The sequence below is a fragment of the Tachysurus vachellii genome, chromosome 7 (assembly GCF_030014155.1).
Source record: "Tachysurus vachellii isolate PV-2020 chromosome 7, HZAU_Pvac_v1, whole genome shotgun sequence".
Taxonomy (NCBI): Eukaryota; Metazoa; Chordata; class Actinopteri; order Siluriformes; family Bagridae; genus Tachysurus; species Tachysurus vachellii.
In genome coordinates this window covers 29,493,545-29,516,040 of record NC_083466.1, presented here as the reverse complement: position 1 = coordinate 29,516,040, position 22,496 = coordinate 29,493,545, and the positions used below count along the sequence as shown (strand labels likewise).

Genomic DNA, 22,496 nt, shown 5'->3' with positions numbered 1-22,496 from the left:
TGCTAAACCCGAACGTGTGACCCTTCACACGCACACACACACACACACGCACACACACGTGTTCAGTGTTTATCACAAATCTTTTAAAAACGTCTAGTTTTACTGACATGAAGAAGAGAAAAGTCGCTTGGCTCGAGTTCAGTTCAAGTCTTTAATTCTCTTTTACAAGAAAGACGTTTTACAGGAACACAGACTTGTCAAAAAAACTTCAGAAATAAAGAGCGATAATGTGAAATGTGAGAAAGGGGTGTTTATAGCAGGGAAGTAAACGAAGCTGTAGGTGATGAGAGAAAAAAAACAAAAAACAAAACTAAACAAAACAAAGAAACCCAACACAACACCACCACAAGCTTCTGTAGAAACAGAGTTCGGAGAATCGGTGACACAAACGGTTATAAATATCCAAAACTATTCAGCACTTGATCACCGATCGAGCGGACGTGTGTGTGCAGCTTTACTTTAGAGTCCACAAAGCTTATCTTTTTTCTTTCTTTCTTTCTTTCTTTCTTTCTTTCTTTCTTTCCTTCTTTCTGTCTGTCTGTCTCTGAGCTGCAGAGGACACTTTGGTGTAATGGATGAAAAGTGCAGATTCAGACTCCTTCAGCATTAAATAAAAACAGGATGCAATCTTACAAACTAGCAAATAACAGAAAAACACACAAACACACACAAACACACACACACACACACACACACACACAAACACTGTCTGGTTTTTTTTAAGCAGCACAACAGTGTACAAACCCAAAGTGTGTGAAAGATGAATTCAGACAAAAAAAAAACAACAGAAGAATGAAAACGAAAGAAACTCAGATATAGATATATTATATGACTAAAAGTTTGTGCCCCCATGAACATCACACCCTTATATAACCAGCTCCATTCTTCTTCACTACACTGCACAAGTCTTACCACTAGATGTTGGATTGTGTGTGTGTGTGTCTGGATTAGTGTTCATTCAGCTACAAGAGCATCAGTGAGATCAGACTCTGATGTTCAGGATGATGTTGAGGAGACTCCAGTTCCAGTTCATTATAAAGGTGTTCAGTGAGGTTAAGTCACAGTCAGAGCTCAGTGCAGGACACTCAAGTTCTTCACTCCAACCTTCACTTCCATGTTGTTTCTTAATGGAGCTCTGTGCTTTGTGCACAGCAGCATTGTCGTGCTGGAGAAGGGTTTGTGTCTCTGAGTTTTAAGGGAAAGTGTAAAGCTGCAGCAAACTGAGACATTCGATACAACTGTGTGCGTGTGATGGTCAGGGGGCACATACTTTTGGCCCTATAGTGTATAAATAACAGAACAGTCTGGACAAATCTCTGGTTACAGTTCTAAAGTTCCTGTAGAGCTGCAGTTACATTACTGTGTTTAGTGCAGGAGGATGTGGTTCATCACACAAACTCACACAGCAACACATTCTGTGCTCTGATTGGTCAGAGGGTCATTTCTGTTCTCCAGAGCAACCAATCACAGAGCACATTCTCTCTCACACTCACTCCCTTTCACCCTCTTCTCTTCTCTCTCACTCCCAGCCCCCCTACCCATTTCTCTCGCTCTCACTATCTCTTACTCTCTTGTATCTCTCTCACACACTCTCTCTCCCACTTTCACACTCTCTCTTTCCCCTCTCACTCTCTCTACCTTTCCTCCTTTCACTCTTTTTCACTCCTCCTTTCTCTCTCTCCCGTCCCCCTTTTCTCTCTCAACCCCACTGGTTTCTGACTCAGAGGTTAAGGAAGCATCAGCAGGCATTTGGCTTTCAGTGTGTGTGTGTGAGTGTGTGTGTGTGAGTGTGTGTGTGTGAGTGCCTTTGATCTTCATTCCTCAAAAAATGTACGGTTCTAGGAGTTTGAATTAAACAGAAGTCCTGAGTAACACACACACACACACACACACACACACACACACACACAGTCTTTATTCTAGCCTCCATGCGAGCGTGTGATTCGTCAGTGCTTCAGGACAGGACTGGAATGTTCCGGGTCTTTCTGGAGAGTCTGGAGAACCTGTAAGAGAACCAAAGACACAAACGTGAAACACGGAAACGCAAAAGTACCAGAGACACAAAGACAAGGAAAGACAACGCCACCTGTGTCCACGTCCTGTTCCTGCAGCTCATGTTGATGCTCCCGATGCAGGAGAAGAGCGTGTGTGACTGCGTGTGTGTGGAGTTCTGCTCCGGGAGCCGCGTGAGGAACTGCGCCATGTGGATGAAGTCCATGTGCGTGAGGACTTCGCTATAGAAACGCAGGATCCCCAGAGCCGTGCGGAAGAGGAACTCCTCGCCGTCTCGACAAAACACGTCCCATACGCGACATGCAACGTCCAGCGGCAGAGACTTACTGTACAGTGTGAAGATCCTACACACATACATAACCAGACACACACAAACAAACACAGAACCAAACACACCAACACACACACAAACACACCAACACAAAAGGAGTACACTGAAAGTCAGAAATGATGATCCAAAAATTCACACATTGTTTTTGTCAGAATTTTGTTTCTGTTACAGATTATTTATTTATTTATTTATAAATTTTTTTTTTACAAGGTTTGCGTTTTTTTTTTTTTTGCTCAGTCACATGCTCAGCTTTACGCTAGCCTCGTTCTCAGATATAAGATATAATCAGATATAAGCTTCCATCAAGCTTTATTTTTCTTCACGATGTCGGTTAATAAGGCGCTGGTTATTATAGATGAAGATGAAACCACGGTCTTGTTTGTTGTCTGACTGCAGGGAGAAGCTCAAGCTCATGCGAATGGTCGGTTTTGATGGTCTCATTAATAAAACCGACGAGGCGATGTGCTAACGGCTGAACCTCTGAACTCTATAATGTACACACAAACGTGCGCAGAACAACTCTGAGCTTAAAGTCACATCAGCCACAGTGACGTTCTTAAAGCCGTAGGTTAACTCTGGTAAATTAATACAAAAATGGTATGAATACCAACACTTGACACTCTCCCACACACACACGTGGTGTCTAAGCATAAATCTTTCTAGAATACAAAAAAGAAGTTGAATGAGTCATGATGCGACTTAGCGGAACACTTTATTAACTATTGTACATGTATACTGACATGTGCTTAGTAAGAGTGTGTGTGTGTGTGTGTGTGTGTGTGTGTGTGAGCATGCTTTTCTCAGACTTGCTGAAGTTCACAATCTATCACACAATCTCACACCACACTCACAGTCAACGCGACCCCACTTATTATAAATATAAAAGGTGTGAGAACAAAGTGACACTTCAGCAGTTTCATATTTAAAAGTGCTAGCAGAACTATATCATGTTTGGGAAGGTCGGAAGCCGGTGTGGAGGGTTGGGGGTGGGGGGTATTGTAAACTTTTTTCTTTGTCATCAGAAAATAAAATACAGTGTCTATACAGTGGAATGTTAAAAAAAAAAGGGTGTGAATCTATGAGTAGATTCATGATTAATTTAAAAAACAAAACAAAAACAAATGTGAATTAAAGATTTAATCCAAATTGATTCGTTGAACTGTGATATGATTCAATCTTCAATTTACTTTGTAAATCGTGTGCGCATACTGTACGAGTCGATTCATGATTCATGAACAGTGACTCAGTTCGCTGAATCAAGCTGATACTTTGTCTTGCTCTCTCCGACAACTGTTTAATGCCATTTAAACCATTAGAAGATAAAAATAAGACTTCATTAATCCCGTGTTCACATGTCCACAAAGTGAGAGAACAGTTTCTGTAACACTATCTCTGTAATCACTCCGTATGACTTCATACGCAAGCTGTGATGCCCTGTGTGATCTGACTCCTTTCTATCAGTCACTTTTTCAGCAGCTCTTCATTGGGATCGGACCAGACGGTACAGCCTTCACTTCATGACCCTGTCACTGGGTCACCGGTTAGTAGGTACCAACTCCTGCATCCTGCAAACACCTCACAAGTTCTCCCACATGACCAGATACTTCTCCCACATATACATATACTTATACATCCCCCTAGATTAGAACTTTACCAGCACCAGTGTGCCTGACTGTCGGAGCCATGCGCTGCCATAACTCACTGCCCTATGTGATTTCATGCATTTTTAACAGCAACAGATCCAAAACTTTCATCAATTCTATCTCCTCAAGCCAAAAGCCTCCATCTTTCTTTGAATGTGAGCTTCTTGTGGTTCATCGTCAGTGATTCTCGGTCACTCTTCATCCACCATATCAATTTGTGTTATTAAAAGCCTGGTGTATCTGCTGTAGACGTCTTTGTGAGATAAAACAGGAAGACGTCTTCTGTGAAGGGGTCTGACGTGTCCTTGTCGTACGGAGCAGGATTTTGACCCAAGTTCATGAAGATGTAGCGCTCACCTGCAGTTCTCACAATATGTTTATTTCCTTTCCTGTTACTGATAAAATATATAAGAAACCATGTCAATTTTTATTCTTTATTCATCCATAAGCAGTCACGATACAGTAGCTGTGAGCAGTGAACTGTATGATTTCCTGTTTCAAAGCAGACTTTCATTTCTGTGAAACATGAGAACACACACGGTCCTCTTTATCTCTTCTGAGATCAGTTTGTTCGTTTGTACTGTGTGGGACACATTTACAGTGAATGACGTGTGGTGAGATTTTGAAAGGTTCTTCGGGTTCTTGTATAAATTTATTCTCTGAATAAAGCACAAATTCTTCCACTTTTATTGTGACCTCTGTATTTATTTTTTATTTATTTTGTGCAAACCGAGCATCATTTGTAGGGAACTGTAACGCCTTCTGATGCATCCTGAGGTATTACGTTGCTTTGTTGTTTTATTTTGCAGACATGATGGTACAGTAAGTGTTAAAGTATCAAGTGAGAAATAAAAGCTTGTAATAAAATCTCAGCAAACTTTTAACATTATAATTATAATAATATAAATATTATAACAAATATAATAGATATCACTAAGAAAGCAGTGAAGTGAAACTGAGATCTTGTTGAATGAAGATAAGTACTGAGAATTTAATTCACTTATAAACGGAAGAATAAAGGAAAAAAAAAAGAAGAGAAGTGATCTGAGGACACAACCCTGAGGAATGCCTAGGGGAGAAAACTCAAAGGCACTGAAAATAAATCAGTGTATCGGACTGTAGTGCGGGAAAATGAGCTGAAACTCTTAAAAATACCCTGAAGAGAAGGAGCTACGTACCAGTCAATGAGATAAATATCAGGTGTCAAGTTGTTACTCTTGAAATGTGCAAACAGCTTCGGTAGGTTTTCTTCAAAAAACACTTCAAACGCAGCAAAGTACGTCAGCATCTGAGGAAAAGATCACATTATTATTATTATTATTATTATTATTATTGTTGTTGTTTTACAAAAGGAAAAGGTTCATAATTTATGTTTAAAAGCTTTCTTTTCTTGGCTATTAAACACAACACCTTGTCCTTCTTCATGAGGAGTTTAGGTATTTACCAAGAACTTCGCCTCTCATAATAAATGACTGAAAGTCACACATCTCATATACTATCAGTATATAGGGATGTGGTAGCTTAGGTTAAGGTGTTAGATAACTGATTGGAAGGTCATGAGATGAAATCCCACGTCCACTAAGCTGCCACTGCTGGGCCCCTGAGCAAGGCCCTTAACAAATGCTGTAAACATAAAGTTTCTGAACTCAGCAGCTTTACAAAAGATTCTGATTTTCTCCAAACATGTGTGTGTGTGTGTGTGTGTGTGTTGATAGTAAATGAATCCTTCAGGGCACAGCTAAATCAGACACCGCTGCTACCACTGACACACTACCACTAACACATCCTCCTCTGGTAAGGAGAAAGACTCACAAGGCTATGGTCCACTCTATAGAAGGCCATCTGACATGGTTTGTTCAGCAGGTTGGCAAAGGCGATGAAGGCGTCTGCAGTGTTCATGTTCAAGATCAACACTGCAGCGATGAACGACATCCCCTGTACCTACACACACACACACACACACACACACACAAAGTAGATGTTTGTTTATCGCTTATCACAGAAAAACAGAGTGATTCATTTATGATGTGTGTGTGTGTGTGTGTGTGTGTGTGCTGCAGTAACGTACATATCCCACATCAGGCCGGTAACACGTGTAAGCTCCCAGAATGCTGTGCAGCACATCATGATAAGGCCCTCCCTGTTGTAAGGACAAAACAACACCATTTGTCATCAAGATATTTACCTGCTTCTACACCTCACTGCTGCAGAGTTCTGGCTTCTGATTGGTTGAAAAATGGGATCTTATTTTCTACAACACCGACACGGTGAACGTGACGCTTATTTCTTGAAAACCAAGATTTCATCCCTGAACCTTTTTCTATAGTAGCACCAGGGAGAGTGTATTAAAACATCTCAAGCTCCTACAGAGAACAATGAAGGCCCCTGAGCGCATCATCGACCCCATATCAGTGTGATCTCCGGCTCCAACACCCAAGCCTGTGCTTCCCCTCTTCACACATGCTGAGCAGAAACACCCTCCACCCACTGCACACACACACACACACACTTCCAATAATGACACACACCATCACTGTCACTCTACTGCACACACACAAATTGTACTACATTTATTCTACCTGCACATACAGTACCTCTTCTGTTCCTGTGTGTGTGTGTGTGTGTGTGTGAACACTACACTCTATACAGTCAAGGTAAACACTGACTCAGGAAGGAGTCTCCACTGTCATCATCTTCAGGACAGAAGAACGTCTTGTGTGCTCTGTCTAATCAAACCTTCCTAAAGCTGTGAGATGCACCATTAAAGTGCTCCTGCTCCTTTCTATAGGATACACATACAGCAGCCGGTCTTCCGATGTGGGCGGGGCCTCCTGAGGCTGATGATGCTCGTTTACAGACCAGCGGATCTACTCGTACGTCGTACATTTCTACGACAAAATGTTACACTACAGCGCAAAACTGTCCCCTTTAACCTTTGTTAAAGTCACAGAACAGATAATTAAACATATTAAAAAATGTATATCCATGCAGACAAGAATGCAGGTCAAAAATAAATAGACTGAGTAATACATTTTAACAGAAGTTAGAGCTCACCTGCTGGAATATGCAGAGGCTGGGGAAAGTTCTGGAAATGTCCAGCTTGATCAGCTCTAAACTGGCCTCGCGGTCGGCATGAGACAAACCTGCATCTAAAACAAAAAAGATTGATCTTTCTGAGACCACATCACCTTCTGTATTGTTTGCCAAATGAAACTTGCTCCTGAATGGGTTCGTTTCCTCTGCTGGGAATGAGCTGTTGCTATAGAAACGATAGCGTAACGCTGTTATGAATTCTTCGTTAGAGATAATTACACCAGATGACCAATCAGAACGCAGAACGATACACACCTCCTGCTGTGTTGCTTTCCGCTCTGCTGATCGAGGAAGGTGAAGCGCTCCATTTCACCTTCGCTCTCGCCAAACAGATATCATACAGCTCTGCACAACACACACACGCACACACACACGTAAATCTTTCTACAGTCTATAAAACTAATTTAGATAACTATTAAGAATTTGGTACAAAATTGTTTCATTAACAAATAGAATAAAAAATATATATAATCCAGTGTCATGGACAGAAACCAAAGAAAAGGATGAATAAAAAGAGAAAGTGCTGAAGAGATGAATCGAGAGATTTAATCGCCCTCTGCTGGTGAATCATAGGAACACGCTCAAATTTTTATGGAATTTTTTTTATAATCAAATAAAAACCAATGCATAATAACAATAAAACGACAATTTACAGTGTGTTAGGAGGAGGTGGAATTGTGTAAAAGGTTGTTTGTAAAAACATGTAACATTTCATTTGAATTTCTAGCACTAAGGTTGAACAACAGCTTAAAACTATTGAGTTGTAAATGTTTACACTGATGAGAAGGAGAGGAGAATAAAACATGATTTAATATAAGTAGTGTGTGATACTGTGATGTGTTTTTTTCTTCCTTTTCTTTTCAGTGCTAAATAAACATTTGTGCAGAAGCAAACTTTTCGTTACAGGTTTGATTGTTTTTTTTTGTGCAATCATAAAGCACATGGAGAAATGAAGAATCTGAGCTTAAAACAAATCTCTATATATGTATATATATGAACAAACCTACATCCATTACTATAAGTACACACACACACACACACACACACGCACACACACGCACCATGTGTGATGTTGAGCTCATTGCCAATAGCGAGGCTCCACACTCGTCCTCTCACACTCGGGGGAATTCCCTGCCACCACAAATCCCTCGTTCTCTTAGAGCTGTGCCTGAGAGAGAGAGAGAGAGAGAGAGAGAGAGAGAGAGATTACAGACTCATAATCCCTATAGTACTTGCAAAATCCAAATAGAACTTCCTTAAATTCAGTGTGCCTGTGTGTGTCGGTGTGTCTGTGTGTGTGTCAGGGTGTGTGTGTCAGTGTGTCTGTGTGTGTATATACATGCTCTGCCAGTTGGGCAGGATTTCTTGACTCCAGGTGTGCGCTGCATTGCCGATGCTCTCCTCTAATCGCACTCTCTCCTCGAACTGCCTCCTTCTCTTCTGAGCCTCTTTCATCTCTGCACGCGCACACACACACACACACACACACATACACACACACACACACACAGACACACAAAAACACACAAAGACACACACACACACAAAATGAGAGAAGTGTAACAGATTCGTAACACACATACACTCACACACATACTCACACACACGTATGTACTCACGCACACTCACTCACTCACCTCGTTTCTTGGCATGGGCCACCATCTCTTCATACTGCTGTCTGTGTTTCTGAGCTTCTTCTGCTGGCTTTGCTGGGAGATTCCTGTCACACACAGGAATTATTTTGTTGGTGCCAATACTATTGGAACAGTACAGTCACGCTGAAGAACTATGAGTTCTTACTACTGATATAACTACAATGTGATACAACGGCTGATTGTGATTAGTCGATGGAGTGGACTGTGATTGGTTGAAGGAGATAAATCGGCAGATTGTGATTGGTCTGTTGATAGAGTGATAAAATGGTGGACTGTGATTGGTCAGTGGAGAAGGTGATATTTTGCTGCAAAGCATTCTGGAGATGCAGAACTCACGCAGGCCGGTGCTCCAGTATGAGCGCGGTGGTGGAGAGAGGCTCAAACTCCAGATGTTTCCTCACACTCTGTCTGGGAGATGCAGAACCACCGGCCTTTTCATTTTCCTGAAACACACACACACACACAGGTGATCTTATACACTGTATGATCCATAGAGCATCTATAACACCTTATACACTCCACATAACATCTGATATACACTATGCTACTGTAGATATCGTCGCTGTCGGGCGGAAACCTCGTATGTCCAAATTTGGTCAATTTCATATTTTTTCACATATGGATGCTATTGGTCAGTCCCCACGTGGGTCTGTTATTTTTACAAGTTATTAACCAATCTAAAGTCTTGAAAATAGCTTGAACACAAATCTCATAACTCCATTGGACACTTCAACTGTCCACCTCTTCCTCACTCCGCGGGAGAGCTTCACGGCATATTTCTCCTCAAGAAGAGTCGCAACGAATCAACACGTCTTCTGAGGTAAATGTCTTCAAAACACTGGGCTCAAAGAAAAAAAAATCTTGACCCCCGCTAGTTCTGGTGCTCGTCTGAGGACAGGAATTTAGCGCAAGACAATCCACTGTAACGCGGACTAAACCCTGTGTACTGCAGATAAGGTACGGCGTTTTTTTAATGTCCTGAAAAATAACGGTTTTGGAGATACAAGGATTCTGTCTGACAGCGACGATATAATACATATAGTAACACTAATATCATGACATCTGTATAATTCATATGGCCTTTATAATGCCTTGTGAATCTTTATATGATTAAGGTAATGTCTTTTAGTATTTAGAGACATAACCCATATAGGACTGACAGCTCCTTAAAGCATCATAGTTCATATGGAATTTATAACCCCTAATGATGCCTTATATAGAACTTATAGCAATTGATACTATACAGCATCTAAAGTACCTCACATGGACCATGATTTGAGCCATAGCATCCATACATTCTTATCCTTGTTGCATCTGCAGTTCATACAGACTTTATAACATCTTACAAACCTATATATAACAACATAATTTTCAGCCCTGGATAGAATCCATATAAAACTGACAACACTTTATAACATCACATCTTTTCATGTTAGGTATAATAAATATAGCTCAAGATATAGTACATACAGCACTGACAACACCTTATCACACTACATCTGTTCATATGGTATCTATAGCACCTTATTTGTCTCTATGTCATCACTAGAACATCTATAACCCCGTACATAGCACATACAGCACCTGGTGTAACTTCACAGTGACTTCGTTTGCCATGCACATTGCGTCTATTACATTTACATTTACAGCATTTAGCAGACACTCTTATCCAGAGTGACTTACATTTTTATTTCAGTTTATACACCAGAGCAATTGAGGGTTAAGGGCCTTGCTCAGGGGCCCAGCAGTGGCAGCTTGGTGGACCTGGGATTCGAACCAATGACCTACCGATCAGTAGTCGAACACCTTAACTACCACATCCCAGATCCTACATTTCACTCTATATGTGATTCATATATCATTTATAATGTGCCATGTAGCTGTACATGTTAACTAAATAGCATTTATAAACACTTATGTAACCTAGATATGACGGTAGGAGCGTAACAGTCACAGCAGATTAATGTTTAGGCTGAATTCCTGATCACAGTGTATGTGGGTGTACTGCATTATTCAAATTATTCAGGAGTACGAGGTTAAATTGACAACCTGATAAAAACCTCTCACACACACACAGACACACAAACACAGACACACAGACACACACGGCTGCCCCAGTTCCCAGTGTATGTAAGGACACAGCGTTTAAGCTCCTCTATATTGTGTTTCACTTCATTGTAAATAATTCAGAGGCAGGCTGGAGTTTCAGATGCTTATCAGCAATGGAAATTTAGCTAGAAAAACACACACACAAACACACACATACATACACACACACACACATACATACACACACACACACACACACATACACACACATACAGACACACATCAATTAGGCTGACCTCAGGATGTCTTTCTCTAATGCTAGCAATGAAGGTACAGTGAGTAACTTCAGTGTTTCTGACATGACCCTTTTACATGACCCTTGAAGTCAGCAATGTCATATTTATTTGTTAAATATAAACCTCTGATGACATTCCATTGTGGTGCTGGACTTAACACTACATGTCACATGAAATGATCATGATTGAATCAGTAACTGTACTGCAGTGTAACTGTACTGCAGTGTTGAATCTGTAACTGTACTGCAGTGTTGAATCTGTAACTGTACTGCAGTGTAACTGTACTGCAGTGTTGAATCTGTGACTGTACTGCAGTGTAACTGTACTGCAGTGTTGAATCTGTGACTGTACTGCAGTGTAACTGTACTGTAATGTTAAATATGTTACTGTACAATGGTGTAAATTTACTGCAGTGTTACTGTACTGCAGTGTAACTATACTGTAGTGTTAAATCTGTAACTGTGCTGCAGTGTTGAATCTGTAACTGTACTGCAGTGTAACTGTACTGCAGTGTTGAATCTGTAACTGTACTGCAGTGTAACTGTACTGTAATGTTAAATATGTTACTGTACAATGGTGTAAATTTACTGCAGTGTTAAATCTGTAACTGTGCTGCAGTGTTGAATCTGTAACTGTACTGCAGTGTTACTGTACTTTAGTGTAACTGTACTGTAGTATTAAATCTGTAACTGTGCTGCAGTGTTGAATCTGTAACTGTACTGCAGTGTAACTGTACTGCAGTGTTGAATCTGTAACTGTACTGCAGTGTAACTGTACTGCAGTGTCACTGTGCTGCAGTGTTGAATCTGTAACTGTGCTGCAGTGATACTGTACTTTAGTGTAACTGTACTGTAGTGTTGAATCTGTAACTGTACTGCAGTGTCACTGTACTTTAGTGTAACTGTACTGTAGTGTTGAATCTGTAACTGTACTGCAGTGTTACTGTACTTTAGTGTAACTGTACTGTAGTATTAAATCTGTAACTGTGCTGCAGTGTTGAATCTGTAACTGTACTGCAGTGTAACTGTACTGCAGTGTTGAATCTGTAACTGCACTGCAGTGTAACTGTACCGCAGTGTTGAATCTGTAACTGTACTGCAGTGTAACTGTACTGCAGTGTCACTGTGCTGCAGTGTTGAATCTGTAACTATGCTGCAGTGATACTGTACTTTAGTGTAACTGTACTGTAGTGTTGAATCTGTAACTGTGCTGCAGTGATACTGTACTTTAGTGTAACTGTACTGTAGTGTTAAATCTGTAGCAGTACTGCAGTGTTGAATCCGTAACTGTACCACAGTGTAACTGTACTGTAGTGTTGAATCTGTTACTGGAGTACAGCTAGACACTAGTGTAGTGTTGTGTACAACTGTACTCAGTAACTGTACTGCAGTTTAACTGTACTGTAGTGTAACTGTACTGTAGTGTTGAATCAGTAACTGTACTGTAGTGTAACTGTACTGCAGTGTTGAATCAGTAACTGTACTGTAGTGTAACTGTACTGCAGTGTAACTGTACTGCAGTGTTGAATCTGTAACTACTGCAGTGTAACTGTAATGTAGTGTTGATTCCGTTACTATACTGTAGTGTAACTGTACTTTAGTGTAACTGTACTGTAGTGTAACTGTACTGCAGTGTAACTGTACTGTAGTGTAACTGTACTGCAGTGTTGAATCCGTAACTGTACTGCAGTGTTACTGTAATGTAGTGTTGAATCCGTTACTGTACTGTAGTGTAACTGTACTGTACACTAGTGTAACTGTACTGTAGTGTTGAATCCGTTACTGTACTGCAGTGTAACCGTACTCTAGTGTTGAATCCGTTACTGTACTGTAGTGTAACTGTACTGCAGTGTAACTGTACTGTAGTGTTGAATGTAGTGTTAACTGTACTGCAGTGTAACTGTACTGTACACTAGTGTAACTGTACTCTAGTGTTGAATCTGTTACTGTTCTGTAGTGTAACTGTACTGTAGTGTTGAATCCGTAACTGTACTGCAGTGTAACTGTACTGCAGTGTAACTGTACTGTAATATAATTGTACTGTACACTAGTGTAACTGTACTCTACTGTTGAATCCAATACTGTACTGCAGTGTAACTGTACTGTAGTGTTGAATCAGTAACTGTACTGCAGTGTAACTGTACTGTAGTGTTGAATCTGTTACTGTACTGCAGTGTAACTGTACTGTAGTGTTGAATCAGTAACTGTACTGTAGTGTAACTGTTCTGCAGTGCAACTGTACTCTAGTGTTGAATCTGTTACTGTACTGTAGTGTAACTGTACTGCAGTGTTGAATCCGTAACTGTACTGCAGTGTAACTGTACTGCAGTGTAACTGTACTGTAATATAATTGTACTGTACACTAGTGTAACTGTACTCTACTGTTGAATCCAATACTGTACAGCAGTGTAACTGTACTGTAGTGTTGAATCCGTAACTGTACAGTACTGCAGTGTAACTGTACTGCAGTGTAACTGTACTGTAGTGTAACGGTACTGTAGTGTTTAATCCATAACTGTACAGCAGTGTAACTGTACTGTAGTGTTGAATCTGTTACTGTACTGCAGTGTAACTGTACTGTAGTGTTGAATCAGTAACTGTACTGTAGTGTAACTGTTCTGCAGTGCAACTGTACTGTAGTGTTGAATCTGTTACTGTACTGTAGTGTAACTGTACTGCAGTGTTGAATCCGTAACTGTACTGCAGTGTAACTGTACTGCAGTGTAACTGTACTGTAATATAATTGTACTGTACACTAGTGTAACTGTACTCTACTGTTGAATCCAATACTGTACAACAGTGTAACTGTACTGTAGTGTTGAATCCGTAACTGTACAGTACTGCAGTGTAACTGTACTGCAGTGTAACTGTACTGTAGTGTAACGGTACTGTAGTGTTTAATCCATAACTGTACAGCAGTGTAACTGTACTGTAATGTAACTGTACACTAGTCTAACTGTACTCGAATGTTGAATATGTTACTGTACTGTAGTGTAAATGTACTGCAGTGTTGAATGCATAACTGTACAGCACTGTAACTGTACTGCAGTATAACTGTAGTGTTGAATCCGTAACTGTACTGTGTGGGATGTGGTAGCTCAGTGGGTAAGGTGTTGGGCTACTGATCGGAAGGTCATGGGTTCGAACCCCAGGTCCACCAAGCTGCCACTGCTGGGCCCCTGAGCAAGGCCCTTAACCCTCAGTTGCTCAGTTGTAAGTCACTCTGGATAAGGGTGTCTGCTAAATGCTGTAAATGTAAATGTAAATGTACTGCAGTGTAACTGTACTGCAGTGTAACTGTACTGCAGTGTTGAATCTGTAACTGTACAGCAGTGTAACTGTACTGCAGTGTAACTGTACTGTACACTAGTGTAACTGTACTGTAGTGTTGAATCCATTACTGTACAGCAGTGTAACTGTACTGCAGTGTTGAATCTGTAACTGTACTGCAGTGTAACTGTACTGTAATGTAACTGTACTGTACACTAGTGTAACTGTACTGTAGTGTTGAATCCGTTACTGTACTGTAGTGTAACTGTACTGCAGTGTTGAATCCGTAACTGTACTGTAGTGTAATTGTACTGCAGTGTTGAATCCATAACTGTACTGCAGTGTAACTGTACTGCAGTGTTGAATCCGTAACTGTACTGCAGTGTAACTGTACTGCAGTGTTGAATCCGTAACTGTACTGCAGTGTAACTCTACTGCAGTGTAACTGTACTGTAGTGTTGAATCCGTAACTGTACTGGAGTGTAACTGTACTGTACACTAGTGTAACTGTACTCTAGTGTTGAATCCGTTATTGTACTGTAGTGTAACTGTACTGTAGTGTTGAATCCGTTACTGTACTGTAGTGTAACTGTACTGCAGTGTAACTGTACTGTAATGCAATTGTACTGTACACTAGTGTAACTGTACTGCAGTGTTGAATCCATAACTGTACAGCACTGTAACTGTACTGCAGTGTAACTGTACTGTACACTAGTGTAACTGTACTGCAGTGTAACTGTACTGTACACTAGTGTAACTGTACTGCAGTGTTGAATCCATAACTGTACTGTAGTGTAAATGTACTGTACACTAGTGTAACTGTACTGCAGTGTAACTGTACTGTACACTAGTGTAACTGTACTGCAGTGTAACTGTACTGTACACTAGTGTAACTGTACTGCAGTGTTGAATCCATAACTGTACTGTAGTGTAAATGTACTACAGTGTAACTTCACTGTAATGTTGTATCCGTAACTGTACTGTAGTGTTGAATACATAAATGTGCTGTAGTGTAACCGTACACTAGTGTTGAATTCCTTACTATACTGTAGTTTAACTGTACTGTAGTGTTAAATCTGTAACTGTACTGAAGTAACTGCACTCTAATGTCTCTCCCTCTTACTGTCCGTCTCTTTCCCTCTTCCTGTCCGTCTCTCTGCCTCTTCCTGTCTGTCAATCTGTAACTGTACATGCAGTATAACTGTACTGCAGTGTAACTGTACTGTACACTAGTGTAACTGTACTGCAGTGTAACTGTACTGCAGTGTAACTGTACTGTACACTAGTGTAACTGTACTGCAGTGTAACTGTACTGTACACTAGTGTAACTGTACTGCAGTGTTGAATGCATAACTGTACTGTAGTGTAAATGTACTACAGTGTAACTTCACTGTAATGTTGTATCCGTAACTGTACTGTAGTGTTGAATACATAAATGTGCTGTAGTGTAACCGTACACTAGTGTTGAATTCCTTACTATACTGTAGTTTAACTGTACTGTAGTGTTAAATCTGTAACTGTACTGAAGTAACTGCACTCTAATGTCTCTCCCTCTTACTGTCCGTCTCTTTCCCTCTTCCTGTCCATCTCTCTGCCTCTTCCTGTCTGTCAATCTGTAACTGTACATGCAGTATAACTGTACTGCAGTGTTGAATCTGTAACTGTACTGTAGATGAACTGTATTTGTAACTGTACCATGCTATGAGCCAGATCTCTCGGATGAGCACAATACAGCCTAACAAATTTCAATACTTTCTGTGTTAAATTTCCCAGAGAAACAATCATAGTACAAGAGAAACACAAACAAATGAAATCAGAGACGAACAACCAGGAGGTCCAGTGTGACGTCAAGTTAACTGGCTCGATTCAGAAATGAAACTGAACCTGCTTTGCTGCTTTGTGTGTCAGAGGATTTAAACAGTGAGGAGTGAAATGGGTGCCACAGTAAGAACTGTCAGCATTCTGACAGAGAGAGAGAGATAGAGAGAGAGAGAGAGAGAGAGAGAGAGAGAGTCATTGTGGAAAGGTGAGGTGTGTTCTGCTGGTTTCTATTATATAATATGGTTAATAATGGAATACCACACACACACACACACACACACACACACACACACACACACACACAAACACACACAGTGACCAAAAGCATGCTAACAAACTATCTACAATATGAAGGAAGTGCCTAAAATTTTCCTGAAGAACTCCAGCAGCATATTCATTTTCAAATACCTTTTAAACACAATACATCAGAAGTATTCACCAATTCAGATTATGTCCAGTAAGAGGCGGTTAGCAAGTAATAACTACGTAATAACATAACTTTAAGTCTTAATCCTCTTACACCACAGAAATTACAATCACAAGTTTTTATTTATACTTGAAGAAGTGCTCAAAACTTATTATCCAATTACAGTTACATTTAATGTGTAAACAGACGGAATTGTAAACTCGTTACAAAGCGCTGACACTGAAGACTGCTTCCATTTAAATATTAATAAACACCTCGTGTGGTTTAACTTACTGTTTATTATTTTCACGGTATAACTTTATCCAATAACAGACACCTAAGCCATGTACACATCTGTAGGATATCTCTATCGCTAGTCAGCACTGTTAGCATGTCCGTTAGCAAAAAACTTCAAACGGAATCAACTGTCTTGTTTATACACAGGAAAATGATTTAAAGCCAACGGATTCACTTCCTGTGCTGGGAGAAACTACTGTAATTGCTGGACTAGTAGGACCACACACACACACACACACACACACACACACACAGAATGTTAACTGTTAACTGCTTCACATTAATAAACATGATCTGATGTCACACACCAGTCACAAGTCTGCCTCCTAACACTCCGCTCTGTTGCATTATGGGTAATGCATAAACCCCAGCTGGAGTTACTAGCATGTGCACACACACACAAGCGCGCACACGCACACACACACACACTACACACACACAATACACACTCACCATGAACGCGATAGTGATGATCTAGAAGCATAGAACTCAGTGTTTCATAACCCATAATCCATCATGATCCATGTCTTCCAAACACTCACACACACACACACACACACAAACAAACACACACACACACACCTGACACACACACACACACCTATAAAAGCACACGTCTCAGTTTCGCACTCACTCACACACACACTCAGGACAAAGTAGAGGACGATGACGTGTGGCAAGAGGACAGGACACACCCTCGCTGACATCATACTGCATCTCTCTCTCTCTCTCTCTCTCTCTCTCCCACTTTGTATCACTGCCTTTCCTGCTCTCTTCGTCCATCTCTCCCTTGCCCTGTTTCTCCCTCTGCTTCTGTTGTTCTCTCTCTCTCTGTTCATATCTCTCTCTCAGCTCCTATCACTCTCTCCTCCTACACTTTTATTCTTTTACAGTCTTCCCCGTTCCCTCAGTTCGTCCATCTCTCTCTCTCTCTCTCTCTCTCATTCTCTTTCTCTCTCCCTTCCTAACCTTGTTTCCTGTCTCTGGTACAATCAATCAGTACCCTATTTCCCCACTGTCTCCCTCTCTCTCCTCTGTCCTCCTTCCCATTTTTTCTATCCATTTTTCACTCCTCACTCTCCTATTTCAATACTTGGACTCTTACCCTTTTCCCCCGCCATCTCTTTCTTTTAATGTCTATCTTGTTTTTCTCACTTACTCCTGCTCACGCTTTCCATCTTCCTCTCTGCATCTATTATGCTAAGCCTCTGTCTGTCACTCCATCTTTCCAAATTTCTTTCACTATCTCTCTTTCACAATCATAGTAGTGCTTCTATCGCTCTCTAGTCTCTCTCCTACTGTATTTCTCTTCTCTTTTCCAGGTTCTCTCACTGTTACATTCACACAGCTGAATCATGCTCTCCTGTGAGTGTGTGTGTGTGAGAGAGAGTGTGTGTGTGTGAGGGTGTGTGTGTTTTAAAGCATAGATCATGATGAAACACTGAATTCTATGCCTTTAGATCATTGCGGTCACGTTCATGGTGAGTGTGTATTGTATGTGTGTGTGTGTGTGTGTGTGTGTGTGTGTGTGTGTGTGTGTGTATGTGTGTGTGTGTGTGTGTGAAACAGTGTTATATGTCAGTATCGCAGTTCTCTGACTCACACCTCATCTCCTCCCTTCACTCAGCCGTAACAGATCACGAGTAGATATAGGAAGTGTCCTGATCCTGTTGTTAATGGTCCCTCATCCACTTCCCCTTAACGCAGTGCATGTGACAAGAACAACACAAACTACATTTCAATGCAAACTGTCCATCATTTTGTACTCGCTGAACGCTGCTGAAGACTTGAACATCACCAGCACTTTTCAGACCACAGTTACACCCTGTGTGCGTGTGTGTGTGTGTGTGCCTTGCAAAATAAAACACCACACCTGAACCACAGTGTTGAGGAATTCCGAATTCTGCCCTCTGATTGGTCAGAAGATGTTGTTTAATTTTTTATAACAACTCAGGTTTATATTAATTCTCTCGATTAAAATGGCTAAATGGCTAGTGGGTGTGGCTTCTAAATCCCAAGCCACGCCCACATCCTGATAACGTTGTTACACTTCACTGGTGCTCATGACCATCTCCTCCACAGTTTCCTACCTTTGTAACTCTTCGGATCTGTTGGGGTGAGTTTTTGCCAAACAGCCTCCTGGGAAAGAAAAGAGGTTTGAACGTGAGGGCAGAAGAACTCATTAACATTAATATGCATTTTGTTTTTATATTTGAGTTATCTTTCTTTCATGGTCTTTAATTTCACAAATCACAATGCTGGATACACACACACACACACACACACACATTTAATTAAAAGATGGTGGCACGAACGGAAGCAGCAACCCCTTTCTCTCAGACATCAGTTCAATTGTGCATTTTCAATTGCTTTTTCGTTCACGGACACGTTTGCATTGTTCGCAATCATCTTTGTTTAACGTAAGATACAGTTGCCATTTCCTTTTAGATATTGAAACAAGGACAACAAACCACATCATGGACAACACAGTATCTAAAAACTTCAGGCCCTTGGCATATTCCGCCAGCCGATCAAAGCACCAACCTCGCCTGCTACACCTCACCCAGAGAGGAGGTGTCGAAAGCGCTGTGAGAAATAGCAAAAGCGAGGCAAACAAGGAGGCATCTGGGCTAGGCTAGCAGCTAACCCACACAGACCCATGATATCATCCCTCATTCTAGCAAATGTCAGATCACTGGATAATAAAATACAACTTAACCATATACAACTTAAAAGATCTGTGAGAATGAAAGAATGCTGTGCTTTCATCTTCACAGACATGTGGATAATTGACAACATACCGGACTCCGTTATCCAGATAGCTGGGCTATCTCTGCTGACAGAGTCTGTATTGAGGGAGGTACGACTCGCTGTGGGGGTGTTTGTGTTTATATCAGCGATGCTTGGTACCAAAATGCCGGTGTTTGTAAACACTGTTCATTATCATCAGGTGCCGACCCTTCTACCTACCGAAGGAATTTACAGTGATTTTACTCGTCGCTGTTTACATCCCGAAGTTACATCAGTTCACTAAGGCAGCAAACCCTATACAGGCAGGCAGCAAACCCTATACAGGCAGGCAGCAAACCCTATACAGGCAGGCAGCAAACCTTATACAGGCAGGCAGCAAACCTTATACAGGCAGGCAGCAAACCCTATACAGGCAGGCAGCAAACCCTATACAGGCAGGCAGCAAACCTTATACAGGCAGGCAGCAAACCCTATACAGGCAGGCAGCAAACCTTATACAGGCAGGCAGCAAACCCTATACAGGCAGGGAGCAAACCTTATACAGGCAGGCAGCAAACCTTATACAGGCAGGGAGCAAACCCTATACAGGCAGGGAGCAAACCTTATACAGGCAGGCAGCAAACCTTACAGATTTTTCATCACTGCTGGGGACTTCAGTCTTTTTTTTTTTTTTTTTTTTTTTTTTTTTTTTTTAACCAAAACTTCATCAGCACATAGATTTTCCCACAAGGGGCAATAATACATTGGACTTGGCACATACAAACAGCACAGAAGCATACAAAGCACCTCCCCTACCCCACCTCAGACTCTCTGACCACATCATCATAATGCTCAGACCTCAGACAGAAGGTGAGTCACCAGACCAACCACAATGAAAGTATGTGTGTGGACATTGGGGACACAGTCTGCCCATAAAGACTGCTTTGACACAACAGACTGGGACATCTCCAAGAAAGCATCAACTTACATCGACCACACAGACACTGAGGAATATACTGAGGCTGTTTCTGGTTACATCTCAAAATGCACTGATGATGTCTCACACAGGAAAACCATCACTATTCGGGTAAACCAGAAACCAGGAGAAGCGCACAGGCTTCTGAGGGCTAGGGACGCAGCCTTTACAGTGATACTGCCGGCCTAGCAACAGCAAGATCCAACTTGTCCCGTGGCATCAGGGAAGCAAAACAACAATACAGCAATAAAATATCTGGACATTTCAGCAAAACCAGAGACACAAGGCAGTCTCTGGCACGGCATCCGAACTCTAACAAATTTTAAACCCCTACCACGGACATGACGGATATGACAGTGAAATATCTCTACTTAACAGCCTCAACAAATTCTTTGAGACCCAAAACAGCAAACAGGCACAGAAGACCACACCTTTTCCACAAGAGCAGGCTATTTGTCTGACCCCAAGTCAGCATAGAAAAGATCCTCTTGAGGATCAACCCATGCAAGGCAGCCAGACCAGACAGCATACCTAGTCGGTTGTGCTAAAGAACTCAATGAACTCAACATCTTGCTGAGTCAAACAGTCGTCCCCAAGTGTTTCAAGGCCACCGCAATAATTCCAGTCCTAAAGAGGCCGCACCCATGCAGCCACAATGACAACCGGGCCATTGCACTGACCCCCATCATAATGAAGTGCTTCGAGCGACTGGTCATGCAACACATAATATACAGTCTTCCCCCCACCCATGACCCTTTCCAGTTTGCAGAACCAACAAGTCCACGGAGGATGCCGCCTCAGCCGCTCTCCATCCAACCTGTATTCCAAAGAATCCTATGTGCGAATGCTGTTCTTGTATTTTAGCTCAGTATTTAACACAATCATCCCCCAGCTCCCTTCTCTGTAACCGGGTACTGGACTTCTTATCAGCGAGACCACAAAATGTACGGGTCGGTGGGAAAAAGATCTAAGATCGCCACACTAAGCGCAGGGGCATCATAAGGGTGCGTGCTCAGCCTGCTTTGCTTCACCCAGTTGACCCATGATTGTGTAAGCAGTTACAGTACCAACCACATCAAGTTTGCTGACAACATGACTGCAGTGGGCCTCATCACCAGCAACCGTTACCCCCGTCTCCCACCTACTCCTAAACTACAAATCTACAACTCACTCCACACTTCTTCATGGCACACAAGACACTTCATACTCTCTGTATGTATCTGACACCGTTGCACTACTGTCATACTGATGCTATCTGTCTTGCACCTTACAAATGCCTTCATACTAAGAACTCAGAATGTTTACATATTGTCGCTGTCGGGCGGAAACCTCGTATGTCCAAGTTTGGTCAATTTCATATTTTTTCACATATCGATGCTATTGGTCAGTCCCCACGTGGGTCTGTTATTTTTACAAGTTATTAACCAATCTAAAGTCTTGAAAATAGCTTGAACACAAATCTCATAACTCCATTGGACACTTCAACTGTCCACCTCTTCCTCACTCCGCGGGAGAGCTTCACGGCATATTTCTCCTCAAGAAGAGTCGCAACGAATCAACACGTCTTCTGAGGTAAATGTCTTCAAAACACTGGGCTCAAAGAAAAAAAAAATCTTGACCCCCGCTAGTTCTGGTGCTCGTCTGAGGACAGGAATTTAGCGCAAGACAATCCACTGCAACGCGGACTAAACCCTGTGCACTGCAGATAAGCTACGGTGTTTTTTTTAATTTCCGGAAAAATAACGGTTTTGGAGATACGAGGATTCCGCCCGACAGCGACGATATATTTGGATGTATATTTGCACATTACAAATTTATTGTTTACATTTAATCAGATGTATATTCATTCAGATTTGTAACACTGCTGTTACATCCATACAAATCGTTGTCTATATTACATATATAACTGTTTATATT

The 22,496-nt window shown here is 41.4% G+C and overlaps 1 protein-coding gene across 5 annotated transcripts in view; it reads right to left on the bottom strand.

Moving 5' to 3' along the window:
- Positions 1-132: 132 nt before the first annotated feature.
- tbc1d14 (TBC1 domain family, member 14) overlaps positions 133-22,496 on the bottom strand; it is a 29,839-nt gene continuing 7,475 nt past the window's right edge. For 3 of the 5 annotated variants that reach the window (XM_060875358.1, XM_060875357.1, XM_060875356.1), the window contains 12 exons: positions 18,964-19,012; positions 9,072-9,178; positions 8,718-8,800; positions 8,420-8,537; positions 8,142-8,248; positions 7,336-7,425; positions 7,042-7,136; positions 6,056-6,127; positions 5,800-5,928; positions 5,166-5,275; positions 2,087-2,357; positions 133-2,003 (listed from right to left, as the gene is read on the bottom strand). In XM_060875358.1, the coding sequence (XP_060731341.1) occupies positions 1,947-2,003; positions 2,087-2,357; positions 5,166-5,275; positions 5,800-5,928; positions 6,056-6,127; positions 7,042-7,136; positions 7,336-7,425; positions 8,142-8,248; positions 8,420-8,537; positions 8,718-8,800; positions 9,072-9,178; positions 18,964-19,012 (1,288 nt within the window). In that variant the 3' untranslated portion in view covers positions 133-1,946. Of the gene's footprint in view, positions 2,004-2,086; positions 2,358-5,165; positions 5,276-5,799; positions 5,929-6,055; positions 6,128-7,041; positions 7,137-7,335; positions 7,426-8,141; positions 8,249-8,419; positions 8,538-8,717; positions 8,801-9,071; positions 9,179-17,326; positions 17,444-18,963; positions 19,013-22,496 lie in introns of those variants that run through there. The other 2 variants (XM_060875359.1, XM_060875360.1) reach the window with 2 other exon arrangements.